Source organism: Halichoerus grypus, chromosome 13 (assembly GCF_964656455.1).
Source record: "Halichoerus grypus chromosome 13, mHalGry1.hap1.1, whole genome shotgun sequence".
NCBI lineage: Eukaryota > Metazoa > Chordata > Mammalia > Carnivora > Phocidae > Halichoerus > Halichoerus grypus.
In genome coordinates this window covers 54,193,985-54,211,012 of record NC_135724.1, presented here as the reverse complement: position 1 = coordinate 54,211,012, position 17,028 = coordinate 54,193,985, and the positions used below count along the sequence as shown (strand labels likewise).

The 17,028-nt window shown below is 40.2% G+C and overlaps 1 protein-coding gene across 19 annotated transcripts in view; it reads left to right on the top strand.

Moving 5' to 3' along the window:
* The window catches only part of EPB41L3 (erythrocyte membrane protein band 4.1 like 3), a 180,702-nt gene that overhangs the window by 138,514 nt on the left and 25,160 nt on the right, over positions 1-17,028 (top strand). For 12 of the 19 annotated variants that reach the window (XM_036071463.2, XM_036071452.2, XM_036071508.2 and 9 more), the window contains exons 7-12: positions 1,761-1,979; positions 2,770-2,857; positions 7,633-7,785; positions 11,718-11,815; positions 12,503-12,678; positions 15,702-15,922. In XM_036071463.2, the coding sequence (XP_035927356.2) occupies positions 1,761-1,979; positions 2,770-2,857; positions 7,633-7,785; positions 11,718-11,815; positions 12,503-12,678; positions 15,702-15,922 (955 nt within the window). The remainder of the gene's footprint in view (positions 1-1,760; positions 1,980-2,769; positions 2,858-7,632; positions 7,786-11,717; positions 11,816-12,502; positions 12,679-15,701; positions 15,923-17,028) is intronic. The other 7 variants (XM_036071474.2, XM_036071499.2, XM_036071546.2 and 4 more) reach the window with 1 other exon arrangement.

The following is a 17,028-nucleotide window of genomic DNA, read 5'->3' as shown; positions in this document are numbered from 1 at the left end:
AGCCTTAAATGATCCGGCAATTCCTAGTGCTCCTGCTCTAAAACTCAGAGTAAAAATGTGTCTTTGGATGCTTATGCCTTTTTATAACCAATCTGATACTCAACAGCTATTTAAAAAATCAGACATAAAATGCACACAGATACACATAAACATGGACTCATCTAAGAGTTGACTCTCCCTGCCCTGTCTGTACGGGGAAAATGATTCGTTCATTTTGGGGAAGGAAGACACGAAGAAAGGAAACTAATGTAAAAATATTCTAGTGCAGTGACTGAGCTTTGGGTGTGCGAGGAGATTGCCTTTAGGAGGCTGTGCTGGGTTTGCCGTGTGTTCTAGCCTTGTCCACATCCTGCTTTGGAACCGCTGACTCTCTTGCCCTGCTTGGTAGTAAGTTTACAGCCAATCAGAGTGCCATTGTGCAGTGCGCGCTGAATTTTCTGTGTAAGCCTCACATGCTAACGCTCCAGTCACTGGCTATGACCAGACGTATTAGGAGAAGGGTAAAAAATAGTTACAAAGGATTTCTTTTATATTTGTATTAAATCAAGGAAAATTTATGATTTCTTATTTAAAGACACTTTTTAATACTATTGAAGAACCTCTTAATTGTGGCTAATTTATTGGTTACAGAGCCACGTCTACCATGTAGTGCAGGGTTGCTTTCTGTTTGTGCGATGTTTGTAGAGGGCTGTGGAATGTGTAGAAACTTCTGTATTTGTATTACATGGAGTTTACTTATATCGTCAGCTTAAAATCACATTTAGAGGGGACCTTAAGGCTTTAATCGTCGTCTTCATCTTCAACAGATTAACAATTTATTTCTTACATGAAAGGTGCGAGTCTATTTTATTATTATACCTATATGCTGGGCCGTGAAAGGTATTAAGAGTCATCAGTGTTAACACTTACCTTGGAGTTTGCTGCAGTTAGTATTATATCTGTAAATCTTGAAAAGCAAGAAGCAGAGAAGAGAAGTCAGCCATCGGTGGAGATGTCTATATGATATCTTGGCCACATTATATGGAAAATGTCTTCTATTCCTTGAGTATAAAGCTGTTTACTTGTAGTGATGAAGTTCTCAGGTTTTAAAGTAGTAATTCTTCAGTTAGTCTTCATATCAGTTGGATTCTAGGAAGTTCTCCAAATAAAAAAATGAGGACTGGCAACAGGAGAAATTGTTATTATAAGGAGACCGTTGCTTCAGAAACGCAGGCAGCTGAGAGCAGCTTATGATGGTGTAGCTCGTGAGTTACCCGAAATCTGCCTTGCTCATCCGGCAGGATGTTTAACCAAGACATCAAAATGACACTTCCTTAAGGCTGGAAGAAGCTTAGTAATTGCATTTAACTGCACCATTTTTGTATTATAATTCCCCCAACCAGAGATTTCAGGGAGTATGTTGGGGAGAATCATTGATTTGGGTTTAAATGTTAGTTATTTTAAAAGATGTTAAAGAAATATGTCTTGAGGTTTCTTCTTCTCGGTGCTTTATTAATAAACCTTGTTTTATTATGAGCATTGACTTGCCTCAAAATGCCCTTATTTGTATAATACAAAATAGATTTGTATAACACAAAATATTATATTTTATAGCCAAGTATTTTCCCCTTAGATCTAAAGCAAAATATAGATGCTACAAAATTTGTCCTAGTGAGATTACTTGACAGGAAGGAGTTGCTTACAGCACAATTTGTACCAAGTGGCCTGCTTTTCCCATGGCCTCATGCTGGCTTTTTGCTTTGTCTTTCGGCTCTTGGAAGGTACTACCTCTGCCTACAGTTGCGAGATGACATCGTGTCCGGAAGGCTGCCCTGCTCCTTTGTCACCCTGGCCCTGCTGGGCTCCTACACTGTCCAGTCCGAACTTGGAGACTATGACCCAGATGAATGTGGGAATGATTACATTAGTGAGTTCCGCTTTGCACCAAACCACACAAAAGAACTGGAAGATAAAGTGATCGAGCTGCACAAGAGCCACAGGTTAGTGGCAGAAACCCTGGGAACGTGTTACTGGTGCCTTGATGGGTGAGCACCACCTGTGCTTCCTGCTTCTTCCAGGACGAGTTTCAGTGGCATTGAGGCTAGGACCATAGCAGAGCGAGGTTCTGTACTTGGTGTGGTTCTGGGGTAGTTACGCTCTCCCTCAGGTGTTCTTGTTGTTGTTGTTGTGGTTGTTGTTGTTTAGAGAAAGAGAAAAAACGGGGAGAGGGGAGCAGGAGTGGGAGGGGTAGATGGAGAGTGAAAGAGAATCTTAAGCAGGCTCCACGCTCAATGCAGAGCCTGACACGGGGCTCGACCTCTTGACCCTGAGATCATGACCCGAGCCAAAATCCGCAGTCAGATGCTTAACTGACTGAGCCACCCAGGAACCCCATTCAGTTGTTCTTTATAAACCATTTTTCTTGGGACACCTGGGTGGTTCAGTCAGTTAAGCATCTGCCTCCGGCTCAGGTCATGATCCCGGGGTCCTGGGATCGAGTCCCGCATCGGGCTCCCTGCTCAGCGGGGAGCCTGCTTCTCCCTCTCCCTCTGCTGCACCCTCCGCTTGTGCTCTCTCTCTCCCCCCCGCCCCGTCAAATAAATAAATAAAATCTTTTTAAAAAATAAAAGCCATTTTTCTTGTTATTCTCTGCCACCCCCTTCAGAGCCTGAATCTGCTGGTGCCTCTATGGGGCTTTCTTATGAGATAGCTAGGCTAAGTGGGAAATACTGCAGCCCTGCCAGGTAAAAGAAAAGCAGCATTGTAACATATTTTTTTTTTTCTTATCAGAGGAATGACGCCAGCAGAAGCAGAGATGCATTTCTTGGAAAATGCCAAAAAACTGTCCATGTATGGGGTTGATTTACATCATGCCAAGGTATGCATTTTTTTAAACCCCAGACTTCCTATTTAATTTTATTTAGTTCAGTGTTGTTATTACTACAAGCTGGTGATTTTTACTTCAAATCTGTGTTTGCTTTAAGGCCTACTCAATGATAAGGCAAATTTAGCTCTCTGATATTTTACTGAAGGGTTTGCTCTGCATGTCTCAAACTCCCATTGCTCCTGGCCTCAGCTACTGAAAGCCCTCGGTAGGCAAAGCCTCAGATTGCCCATTGATTCAGTTAGAAATTTATCTTCACATAACAAGCTCCTAACTCAGCCCCCTTCCCTGTCATAGTTTTATCTCCCACTTTGTGCCAACACGTGCCCTTTGCTTCTGCCAGATCCTGTCTCTGCCTCTTCCCTGAATATGCCCGTCTTTGTCTGGGCTGTCCTCCTCCTTTCTCTCTACCTGTCCAACCTTGGCCAGTTGTCCAAGACCCAATTGACACATCTCTTATGTGCCAAGTACTGTTGATGCCTCTGTTCTGGATGCTTACCAGGTGCTCAGCAAATTCATGTGAAATTTAAATAACTCACTCTAGAACTTAGGTTCTCTGACACATAATCAGTGCTTTGAAATAAGATTTTGAAGTTCAACTAAAATTAAGCCCCGAAGCTAAGGATTGCCTCGTTGATTGGTGATTGGCAAAATGTTAAAGCTATATCTTGGCCACAGAGTCTTTCAAAGAAGAAGTTGGAATTGGATTGTAGTAGGGTTGAGGTTGTGAGGATGCATAAAACATTTGACTCCAGATCACACTTTTCCCAGAATCTCTCTATTTTTCCGCAGTGAGAGAATGAGTATATGGACTGTTTGTCTATTATTTGAGCAGCTGTGAATAAAAGTACGGTAGAAGCACAGACAAGCTTTCTGAAAACTTCCATCCAAAGCATATGAAATATGTTAGGCTCTTAGGGATGGATTCTGGTACTTAAGTAACATTTCAAAAGATCAGTGCTTGAAGTTCAAGGGCAGTTCCTTCTGATTTTGGCTGTCAAGAGACTATCATTTCTGTATAGGAACGTGCCTTTACTACTGATGGACTGAGTAGTCACCACTTCCATGATCTGGGATCCGAAAGAACGTGCAGTTTACAGGCTTCCAGGCATGCGAGTATCTGACACAGTCTAGGTTGGGGCCAAGAAATGAAGAGAGTTTCAGCTGGCTCTGTTCAAGCAAACATCTTGACAGCCCTGAGGACCCATGGGAGGGAAATCTATGATATGTAGGCTCTGTTGACACTGCAAGTGGGGCCACTCCCTGGTTGGCTCTTGGGGAGCAGACTGATCCACGCTGAGTTTGGACAAGAAAATGGTGGCTGTCAAACAAATAAAGGTTTTGATGGGTACGGTCTGTGGATCATTTTGTACATCATACAGGATGAGCACTTCCAAGGCCTGAAGGTCTGAACACAAGCAAAATCTCGGAGACTTGGCTGGAGCATCCTAGGGATGTGCCCGTACGTTGAATGCCAAGCTCTTTGACATTTGTATGTAATTACAACAGCAAGTGTAGCTCTATTTACTTGCCAGTTAGTTAGTATATTTTTTCACTTATTTTTCACTCAGATAAGAAAGTGTTTTGTATTTTATATTGTATAAGGTAGGATGAGGATTTAAGAAAGAAAACAAGGACACACACGAAGATCGTTTTTCTCTTAGAGTTTTTCCCTAGGTGGCTAACAGATAAGGAGACAAGAAGGAAATGAAGGTAGCCTGAAAATTTGAGTGAATTGGAAGCTATTTTTGAGTTATATTATACACGATGATTCACTTACCGCCCAGGAAAAATAAACAAATAAAAGATTAGGGCATACATTTGGGAAGTACAACTCAGGATTTATCAATGTTCCTATCAGTACAAATAAAATCACTTAACATCGCTGTAGCTACTAAATTCAAATAGATCGCTGCTTTTTCATTCACTAATATGATTTGAAATCATGCCAATTAAAAAGAAAGAATTAAGGAAGCGCAAATGCAGCCTATTACAGGATTTCATCTGAATATTAAGTATAATGAATATTCCGTTGTGGATTCCCGTTTTCTCGTGCAGCCACAGTCCATCATTTCAAGAAGGAAATTTACTGAATTAAATTAGAGCGAATTTCCGGTTGTGAGATGATTCTCTTCTGTGGATGGTATGAAAGGCCCTAAGCTTTAGGGCCTATTTAGAAATTCTGAATTGTGATATTGGACTCTGTGGCTCTGTATAAAGAATAAATAACATATTATTAGATGAAGGGCCCTTGTTTTGGAAAACCTATCCTAAATGCTTTGGTTTTGTTCTTAGAAAGACTGTCTCTTCTTGTTTGTCATTTAATGTCAGCCCGAGTAGGCACTGTCAGAGTCATTTCATATAAGATCTGAAATGTAGATCTAAATCCCTACTGGATGTCCCATGGACCAAGTAGTAAATGAAGGATGGCAAAGTTTGAACAGTGATTTTAAATTAAGGGAATAATACACTCGTTTATTTTAATTATGATAGACTGAGACTATCCAGATCTTCCTTCCGTGCTCCCCACTAAAGGGAGCATTAAATGTGTCTGTTGATAGGGAAACACACATGTCCCCAAGAAAGACCGCCATTACAGCTTTCAATGCAAAAGATCTGTCAAGCTAACGTCAGGACTATGGGCAGTGGCAGAAGATTCGATATCCAAAGTGTTTTTTTTTTTTGTCGTTGCTGTGGATTAATGAAATGGAAACGTTCATTCAATTTAAAACCCCACATATTCCTGACATTTTCTTTCCTCATTTGCCCTCTCTTCTAACAAACATGTAATGGCTTAAGGCATGCTAGGTAGACGCTGTGCGGAGCATGTGGTTACAAGGATATAACAGAGCTTCTGCTTTCAAGCAGCGTCCAGGCTTGAGGAGGAAGTGGGTTTTCATTGCCACACCACTTGCTTGGGATGTGCTGGTAATGACAGAACAATATGGGGGGACACAGAGAAGAGTGCGATGGAGGCAAGCAGAAGACGAGGGGTCAGTGGAGGCTTCCTGCTCTTCCCCGTGAAGGATCTGTCTTCTCATTATCCAAAGACACTAAGGGATGATTTTAAAATAGGTAATAGTGAAAGAGGTTTTAACTCTGTATTTATCAGATAAAATAGAAAGTGAATCAAGGAGCTTTTACTCAAACGGTCCTCCCTCATGCCTGCATCTCTGCTCGTGGGGCAAGGGGGTCACCTCTGAGCAGCCCTGGGAGCAGATTGGCCCATTCTAAAGGATCAGTAGTGCCAGCTACTTGTCAGCATCGGGCTCTAGCTCTTCCAATTGCTCTTTCAGATTAAAGCCCTTGATAAATGGTGGGCAGTTTCTGGTCTTTGAATTCTCCTCAAATTTAATTATGCTGTAATATCCTGCCATCAAGTATTTCCACCTCTGTAGAGTAATTTCATATCTAATGGAGTCATCCATTTCCATGGTAAAATATTTCATGTTTAATCCAGTTAGATTGTATTTGTGGACTTATATTTCCCAGAGATGGGCCGAAGTATTTATTTTTTATTCTGGAAATGTTCATTTCATGCCTTGCACTGACAAGATTCAGGAAGTAAATTCCCACAATATGGATGAGTCAGAATCTCCTGTTTGCATTCTTCCACTTCCCCCTCCCCTCATTGCTGCTACAGAGTGACTCAGTGCCAGGGACAGTCCTGCCAGTTAATGTGACAGAAGACCTCAGCTTTGCCTCCTAGGTGCCCCCTGCTTCCAACACCCACAAGACAAGGAGGTGGAGATGGAGCCTCACACACAGTCCTGCCTTCCGTCCTTTACCCTCCTCACCACCACACGTTCCTTTTACCCTGATTTCACCCCAATACGGCATTTAAGGGGCATCGGCTGTCCACGATATGTCTCCTGAGCTTTATATGACCTCTCCGATGACCTCTGAGACTTCTCATCACACATCCCTAGGAAGTGACCTAAAGATGAAACATGCAAGTAGCAAACAAGCATTTTATAAATATAGCAAGCTCCCACTTAAAAAAGAAAACTAGAGACCTATAGAAAATGTATCTGTATTTATGTGTGTGACACAGCTGTCCCAATTATGACTGGGCAGTGGTGTGTTAGGGACATGTTGGGGAAGTACGCTCATACTTTGAAAGCCTATTTTATATTTAAATTCTACTCTGACTAATGGTGTATAGAAAAGATCGAGGCTCTTTTTTAATGGAACAAACTCCAAAACATTCATTAGAAAGGACAGGATCCCTCTATTAGTACACGTATTAGTTGAAAGCCCTGCCTCTGGAACCAGGCTGCCAATACTCAACTGGGGTGGACACTTAACCTCTCCACACTTTAAAAGTTCCCTCATCTGTAAACTAGGAAGAGTCATAGCAACCATCTCAAAGTCTCCTAGTGAAGATGAAGGGAGTTAACATTACACGTGTGAACTGGTGAGAGCTGTGCCTGGTGCTCAGTCGTGAGACCTGCCTCTATCGTTTGCACCGTCATCAACACATCCTCTGGTCGGTCTCTGTGTGCAGTATTTACGTCGTGAGACATCGGGTGAGCCAGTTCTACTCTGACAGATCTCCATAGTGATAAATATCTTCACTAAAAGCCGATTATTTAGGGGCAACGTTTAAAAAAAAAAATGGCTGCAGTATTTTTCCTATTGAAATTAGAGCTGTCGGCAGTCAATTACAGGTTTCTTCACGGAAAACTGTGGTGCATTAAACGCCACACTTCACCGTAAGTGGAAATCAGTGAAATACTGACCCATTGTTTCTCGATACCATTTTCCAGGATTCTGAAGGAGTAGAAATTATGTTAGGAGTTTGTGCGAGTGGTCTGTTGATATATCGTGACCGACTGAGAATCAACAGATTTGCCTGGCCCAAGGTTCTAAAAATTTCATACAAACGGAACAACTTTTACATTAAGATTCGGCCGGGAGAGGTAAGTAGCCCCCCAATTTGCATGGACATTGGAAAGAAAGGTACCCGGTTGGGGCGCCTGGGTGGCTCAGTTGGTTAAGCGACTGCCTTCGGCTCAGGTCATGATCCTGGAGTCCCTGGATCGAGTCCCGCATCGGGCTCCCTGCTCAGCAGGGAGTCTGCTTCTCTCTCTCTGACCCTCCCGCCTCTCATGTACATTCTCTCTCTCTCAAATAAATAAATAAAATCTTTAAAAAAAAAAGAAAGGTACCCGGTAGCAAACAAAAATGTAAATTGCCAGTCCCAGGTTTTGAGCATCATAGGACATGGTGAGTCATGTGTCCATGCCTAAGAGAATTTATTGTAGGTTTGTTTGATAAGCAACAATAAGTAAAATATTCTCTTCTTTTTAATGGTTTGGTTCTAATTTTGTCCCACTGCATAGATGGAAAAGTTTTTATGTTTGCAGATTTTAGCGTAACATCAAGATACATGAATAATGTTTCGTAGGTCTCAAATCATTGTATAAAAGAAACTCTGAGGTGCTAAACCTTTTGTGAATAAAGAATAGATTTCTTCCCGTCTGTCCCTGTTTTATGAGCTCATGCCCTTTTCATCTTCCAAATCTGCTGGCACCCTAGCATGAATAACTTCGAGATAATGTGATCAAAGTACAAGAAAGATTAGAGCAAGAGACACCAAGGATAAATTATGCAAATGTCTCATAGCCTAGTACATTTCTGTCTTTTTCTTTTAATCAGAAAGACTGGTGAAAAAAATAAAAATTGTCGACTAATCCTTGTTCCCTAGGCAAAACCATCCTGATCTTAGATCCTTCATAGTGGTTTATACATAATAGGTGGTAAATATCTCCTATTACCTGTGTAACAGATGATGAATAAATATATCCAGTTTCTAATGAACATGGTTAATCTAATGGAGGCAGTCAGAACTCTAAGGTTGCATGCAGCTCATCTGTGTCTCTGAACATTTTCTGGTACAGTACAGAATTATTTTCTGTCTTCAAAATCAGCCTCTCCATTGGTGGAAAATGTAATTGAAATATCAGGTTATGTGGGTTGTAATGTACAGCGTGGTGACTATAGTTATAATACTATATTATATCTGAAAGTGGCTAAGAGAGTAGATCTTAAAAGTTCTCATCACAAGAAAAAATCTGTGGTGATGGATGTTAGACTTAGTGTGATCATTTCACAATGTATATAAACATCAAATCATTATGTCATACACTTGAAACTAGTATAATACTATATGTCAGTTGTACCTCAATTTTTAAAAAGTTTTAAAAAATCACACTATAAACCAAGGAATCATGTTTAATGTAAATATAAAATCAAACTTGTCTGTGAAGACTGAAATAATCTGTAAGCTTTTCATGTAAATACCTGAAACTAATTTTTTATATTCCCTAAAATTGCATATTAAACTTATAACCAGTATATATTCGATTCATCAAACGTTTACAAGTGAGCATCTACTTATTGTCAGGCACCATGGTGGGCATTAGAAATAGAAAGATAAATATGACCTTGTTCCTGTCCTTAAGGGACTTTCTGTTGAGCAAAAAACAGTCTCATGTACTTAGAATTATGTCATCATGATACATTTTGCACATATAATACTCTGGGGCAAGCATGCTGTGGTGAGGGCCCGGATGGGAAATTTGGAGAAATGCATCAGGAAACAGCAGTGAGCCATGGAGGGTTTTAGAGGGGATGTGATATACTAGATGAATAATTTGGAAAGAAACTCAGCCAATTAGTGATGAGATGTGCTAAGACCTCAACTAGGGCAGAGGCCATGGGAATAGAACAGAAGGAGCAAATGCGAGAGAGGTTTCAGAAACTAAGCCAGTAGGTGTTGGACACAGGATGGAGGAAGGGGCTGAAGAGAGGAGGGAGTCCAGGATAATCAGAGGTCTTTGGTTGGCACGAGTGAAGTTGATGGACATGATATTATTAGATGAGGGGAGAAAATGGAGAATTTCAGGGGGAAAAAAAAAAAGATTAAATTCTTTTGAGATATATTTTCATGGGGTGATTCTTGCATAGTAAGAAATAGAGTTTTGAAGGAGTCATCAGCTGCATCCATTGTATTCAAGGCCTTGGGCATGAAATAAATTACCCAAAGAACAAGGCAAGTTAGAGAAGAGAGACCCTAAAACAGAAATTCTGGGTGACATCCCTTTTTGAGGGAGGAGTAGGCAGAAGAGAAACATAGGGAGATGAACAAAAGCACCAGAGAAAGAAGAAAAGGGGCAAGAACAGTCATGAATGACAAGGAGACCAAACTCTGGGTACGTGGTGAACCAGCAGGGCCAGATGTTACAGGGAAGACGTGTGGGCTAAGAACTGAGAAAAGTGCTTCGGGCTTGACAGATCCCATTGCGACATTGAAGAGTTCAAGCAGGTGGTAGGAGCACCTGCCAGGTGGCAATGAGGTGGGGAATCAAGTAGCCATGGCTTCTCCTTCCTGACATTTGTCAAGGAGCAAGATGGGGTTGTGGTTCAGGCAGAAGCAGGCTCAAAGAAAGTTGGGCTTCCCCCCCCCTTTTTTTTTGCAAGCATATACATAGGCTTGAGAAGAATGAATGAGGAAAAAATCATTGGTGGCACAAAGGCTCTGAAGAGGTCAAGACATTGGTACAAAGCACAGAGAAATAGATAAACATTCAAAAAGTGCAGAAGCCTCTGTCATCTTTGGTCTAAGGAGGGTAGCAGCAAGGAAGTATTCCCAGCTTTTTGCAGCAGAGAGCAAGTTGATTGTTCTTTAAAACCCCTGGCCTTAGCACAGTGTGTGGTACATATTAGATGCAGGATGAAGAAATGGAGGACGGGTTAGTCACAATCGTAATACTCTGGCTTGTCGTTTGACTGAGGCTCTTGGCCAAGAGCAATTGCTATGACTACCACTACATGTGAACATCCAGAGTGAGTACAAAATTGGGAAAGTTAGTTGTAGTTGGAGTAGCTTGTGATATATTTCCCATTCTCCCCCCCGCCAACCCCGCTAGTTCCACTCAAATAAGAAGTAGAAGTCAAGCATAGTTATCTCTCATATGCCATGCATAGAACCCCTCCACTGGGTTCTTTGCTACATAAATTACTTTTTTTTTTTTCTATTGACTGTATCAGTAGTCTGGTTGTTTTATGCTCTTTTGGAAAGCTTTTACTGTTTAAAATGGTTGCCCTCTGGTGGCCTGATGCATACTGTCTTCAGAAAATTAAAAAAAAAAAATCCCGAACATTTGCAATAATAATAATTAAAATACATTACTCAGGAAGTCAGATATTTTACCTTGAGAACGCAAATGGCTGATAGATTATCATCTGAACTATACATGCTGAAAGATAGGAAATTGTGTTCTCCTAGTCTCTGATCATACATGTAAAATCAAAAGATGTTAGTGTCTAATGTGATAATCCAGAGTAGAATGCACTAACAAAATCAGCAATATCTGATACCAAGTCATCAAATATCTAGGAGATACATCTTCTTGGACCAGATCCTGGGAGAAAATATCACCCTGAGAATGCTACATTTTGCTCATTCCTGTACATTCCAGTTGAAATCATGATGTCATAGACATCATGAAAATAAGGCTTAAAAATGAGATCAGGACAAATTGGTCTCTGGAAGGAACCCAGATAGCCTCTTTTTTTGCATTTAGTTTTCATAAAATCCATACTTGTCCGTAAAACATTTACTACACCCATGGTGTGGTTGTCTATGGCTGCAGCATTTTAAGGAGAATAGATACAGGGTGGTTTTTTAATGAATGAAGGTGTTTAGCATGAATTCTGCATATAGCACTTGTTTTTGTGAGTGAAGGAAACTTTTGTGGGGGACATGATTTTATAAATTATTTGCTTTTATGTTATTTATAATTGCAAACTTGTCTTTACTCTTCAATATGTTTGTTTTTTAATTTAGTTTGAACAATTTGAAAGCACCATTGGGTTTAAGCTGCCAAACCATCGAGCTGCCAAGCGTTTATGGAAAGTGTGTGTTGAACATCATACATTTTTCAGGTAGGTAAAGATGATTTTTTTTCTTTCTAAGGAAGAATTAGAATGATTGGAATCACTTATATTGCAAAACTCTGTTGGGAAGAAGAATATGGAAGCATATCCTTTCTTTTCCTTCAAGTTCATGGTCACCAGATTTCTTGGTAAGAAATCCTAAAAACTTTTGACTGAAGTATCTTCCTTAATTTGTCTGGTGCTTATATGCCGTATGTCCACTTTATTATCTTTAGTGTCTTTTCATTATTTTTATAAGATGTCCACCTCAGGGATTCAGTCCATTCCTTACTATTTCAGTCATTTCTCAACATCCTTGACTCCTTTGCTTACGTACAGTACTCAGACTATCAGATTTGTGTCTATAAAATAACAACTTACCACTGTTGTTCTTCATTAACGTCACCTCTTTAACTGCTCTTTGGGCTTATAGGACCATAGACTCCTCAGTTGTGTGAGATGAACTTTAGTTCATGTAGTCCGTCCCAACCCACGTGGTATTTATAGCCTCTCTGCAACTCCCTGGTTGATATGTACTGTGGGAATTGATTTTTTTTTCCTCTAAAATCACATTCATTGAACATGTTACATGTTAAACCTTTAGCACACAAAGCACTTTACCTTTGACTAAAAAAGTTAACATTCTTAATACTTGACTTAAACGTCTCTCTGGTATTTTTTCCTCAATATCTCTAGACTGTTGTTACCAGAAGCACCTCCAAAGAAATTCCTGACCTTGGGCTCCAAGTTTCGTTATAGTGGCAGGACACAAGCCCAAACAAGAAGAGCCAGCGCGTTGATAGATCGCCCTGCCCCTTACTTCGAACGCTCGTCCAGCAAACGTTACACCATGTCTCGCAGCTTGGATGGAGGTAGGCATTACTTAAGATCCCTTAGTAATAAGAATCAGGAATGGCTACCCAGAAATAGTGTGAAACCATCACAAGCTTTCAATAAATGTAGATCTTCTTGAATAGTATGAAATGAAAAGCACTTGCTGGTCTATGGCTGAGTGGCAAGTTTTTAACCCCCACCCTCAAAAAAAAAAGTGCCTTTGTGAGTCTAATGTCTGTTATTGGTAGATTTATATAAAATTCCATAAAAGAATGGTACTTAGGGAATGAAGAGCATAGTGTTCATAAGCCGGCACCCCGAATTTGGAGAAAGATGCTCTCATTCTGAATATAGTTGTCACATACTCTGTGAGTAATTTGGTTCACTTGCTGGCAGATCTGAAATGATTATTGGGTTTGTTTCAGTCAATTTGTTTCAGAAGGAGGACTGTAAGTTAAACGTATCTGTTTCTACAAAATTTTTATGGATAAAATGTGACTGTTACCAGTCAATGCATGATAGCCGATAGAAAGGATGACATTCAAATAATAATATGGTTATTATTAATAGTTAATATTAATTACTACCCCAGATGGCCTGGGAGAGCATTGCCATGTAAATGTTCTCCGCAGTTAAGTCAAATGTATAAGTTCAACAAGGAGAGAATCACTGAAATAACAGTTCTAAGGAATGACATAATAGTGAGTCTCTCATGGGTTTTTGTCTTAAGCAACAGTTTCGTGTTGCTGTCCGTAGTTACGCACATGGCAGCTACAACACATGGCAGCTGTAATAATAACAACAACAACAACAACAACACTTCACTTAGAAAGTGAGCCATGGCCAAGTCTCTGTTTTCTCATTCCAAGCACCTGGAGATTAGTTGTTTTATAAAAGAGCTATCCTGTGTATTTAAAAGGAATTAGATGTTTCTAGCATGTGTATACAATTTTAATAATCAAAAACATAAAATAAAAATAATAAAAATAAAGGAAAAATAACAAAAAGTTACAAATATGGGGGATCACCTTCGTCCTTACCTTTTTTGCCACCACTCCCCATAGTCCCAGTTCTCTCTTCCCTTTCACCGTACCCCATCGTGGCTGCTGGGATGATGTGCTCCCTGAATCCCCTGATTTAGAAGGTTGTATTTTTCTAATGAAATACTTTCTAAACAGTTAATAGAAGTCAAAATTGTATCATTAGTGCTGAATCATGTATGTTACTAGTGAAGTGAAAAAACACTTACCTGGTAGGTAAATCCAGACTGAAGTCCATCTGTATAGCGGATGGAGAGTGATTTAGACTCCCCAGGTCTGTTTTAGTCATCATCTCTAAAATGGGAGTAAAGCCATTTGTAAACAGTGAATGAGACAGGTGTGACCGCATTCTTGATAGGTGTAATAATAATTACATTCATAATTATTCTTCTGGGCTTTTGTGAGCTGGCCTAGGAATTTAATTACCATCCTGTATCTTCCAATAGTTGCTTCTTCTTGGAATATCTAACTCGGAGCCAAACTTTTGGAATAAAATGTTTATTAGGACCATTTTGGGTTGAATTAAGATGCTGAAATAACTCACTGTAACATTGAAGCTTTTCTTACTGCTTTGTTCCATTTATTCTTCTTTCTCCTTTAGAGAATCTCTGTAACCTGTGTATTCTATCAGTCAGTGTTGGGGGTACTGTTGTAGAATCACACCTTTTTTCCCTGGACATCATCCACTTTGTTCAGTGATGTGTATCCAAGGGAACACATTTGTCGTGAATGTTGTTTTCCTCATGACCTTTTGTGTGATAATGATTGTTGACAAGACGGAAGACAATTGTGAAATAAATGTACTAATACCATACTGTCTTTTCCTCCCTGCCCAAAAGTGATGTTAGTATGTGTTGTCTCTCACTCTTTGGGGTCCTGCCAATTCTAGTATGTTTTCTGTGCTGCTGAGCTGGGTGCTCTGGCTGCATGCTGGAACACAACCGCTTCTTGCAAGGTTGCATCTTACACAGAACAGCCTCGCTGGCCCATTGGGAACTTGCATCTCCTAGGAGCTTTTTCATCAATATGAGGAAATATAAAAATATCTTAGTGAAGATATTTTAGTGAAACAGTTTAGCTAATATAAAAGGATTTTGGAGTATTTTCATACATTTATACTTTAAACTTCCTAAACTATGAAGCTGATGCTGTTTTGCCTGTGATTAGCTACTGTGTATTTGAAAAGCATTATTTATAAGTTTAAATGAGTTGTATGTATCTAAAACCGAAAATAATGAGTACCAGGCTTTAAAAATGTAACTGAATTAAGCATCTTTCACTAAGACATTTTAGCTGGGATGAAAGGCTGTGTCTTATATCTTTTATGTTTGCATGCTTTACATTTGCATGAATTTCATTAGCAACATTTGTCTTATCGTCTCAAAATATCAGAGATGAATAAGTCTGTGCATATCATGGTAGTCTGTTTAAAGTGCAGTAGAAATTAAAACATTTCTGCACTCCGGCTGCACAGAGTTGCCATCCAGATTGTCTAATCTTTCCGAAGAAAGACTGTAGGAGTGATAGGCTCTTTAACCATCATTAATAAGAGTAATTGAAAAACCCGATTCGGTGCTTCTTGATGAATGGCCCTTCTGAGATACGTTCAGAGTCAAGTGGGTGAGAGCCGTTGTCTGCGGCAAACGCCGCTGTTAGTTGCGGGACCTGCCACCAGTGCTTGGTGCCGACGTCCAGCCAGTTACTCTGGAGGGTAACAGGCTCTCAGCGTCCCAGTCTCCCACCCTTCCACCGCATCCGCCCTCACACTCGTCCTCACCGGGGAGCCCGAGAGCTATTCTGGTGGCTTCAAGCCATTTAAATCACTTTAAAACACTGGTCTAGAAGCTCCAGAAAGATGAGTCTCTGCTACTGCTTAGATGCAGGTTCCTGTAGCGCTGACTGGCCTTTTCGGACAGACGTGGGTAGGGGTACTTCTTTCCCTAATGGGACAACCGGTGGTGTTCTTCTGCCTTCTGCCTTAACTATTTCAGACGTTTCTCTTCCATTGTATTTGCTTGTAGCGTCAGTGAATGAAAACCATGAAATCTACATGAAGGATTCTGTGTCTGCTGCAGAGGTTGGTACCGGCCAGTACGCCACAACAAAGGGCATCTCTCAGACCAACTTGATCACCACTGTGACTCCGGAGAAGAAGGCCGAGGAGGAGCGGGACGAGGACGAGGACAGGCGGAAAAGGGTGGAAGACGTCACACCGGTCGCGGCAGCACGGCACGAGGGAAAGGTACATCTCCCAGGCTCCCTCCTAGCGCTTGCTTAGACCTTGAAGAACTAGTAATTCCAAGGCTATAAACCAGGAATGTGTTAAGGCTCAGGGTAATTCGGGACGCCTGGGTGGCTCAGTCAGTTAAGCAGCTGACTTGATCTCAGCTCAGGTCTTGATCTCGGGGTCATGAGTTTGGACCCCACGTTGGGCTCCACTCAGGGCACGGAGCCTACTTAAAAAAAAAAAAAAGAGACTTAGGGTAGTTCATATTTCAGCATTAGTCACATTCATATTATCAATTTTTAAATTCTGATTTCCTCTGTTGACATTTTTCTTCCGAAAGATTCCTTCTTAACTTGAAAATTTTTATTTTAACTGATGTGCTATGTAAGACTTTCAACAGCTGTCCTGTCTGTAGATCTTAAAAATACATTTAGTGCCACATGACACTTTTCTGTTTGGGCTCACATTTCAGAACTATCACTAAAACTATTTTCTTTGTTTCTGGCCCCATTCTCCTACCCAAGTACTGTATATTTTTCTAGATATACAGTGATCACATTGCCATTCCCCTGACTGCAAGTAACTGAGTGACCATAGCCTGTGTATTTATACACTACTTCCTCTCTTAGACTTAGGATTATAATCTAATCATCAAAGTAGCAAGCAGACATGTTTTGAAAAGAGATATTAAAGCAGAACATTGCAAAGGAAGATGGAAAGTGAATTTAGCAGCCATTTCTCCAAGGTGTTTTATTCATTAAATTTTTAAACTTCATTGCATCCCAGTATTTATTTATTTATTTTACAGTATGTTTATTTTTGGTAATCTGGTACTTAGCAACTTTTCAGAAAAATGGAAGTCAGAAAAGGCATAGACAACCTACTTCTGGTTCAGGGTTTTATTATAAGTAGCAGAGCATCTCCCTAAAAGTAAAAAAAAAAAAAAAAAAACTATATTGAGAGGTTTATGTGTGATGATAATGGAAAAACAGAGTGGCTCCTGGAATGTACAGAGTAAAAAGAAGTAACAGAATAAAAATGTTGTATAACTCACAGATTATGCTAAAACTTGCCTAGGTTTGACTCAAAAGTGTTCTTCTATCTATATTATTTCTTAAATA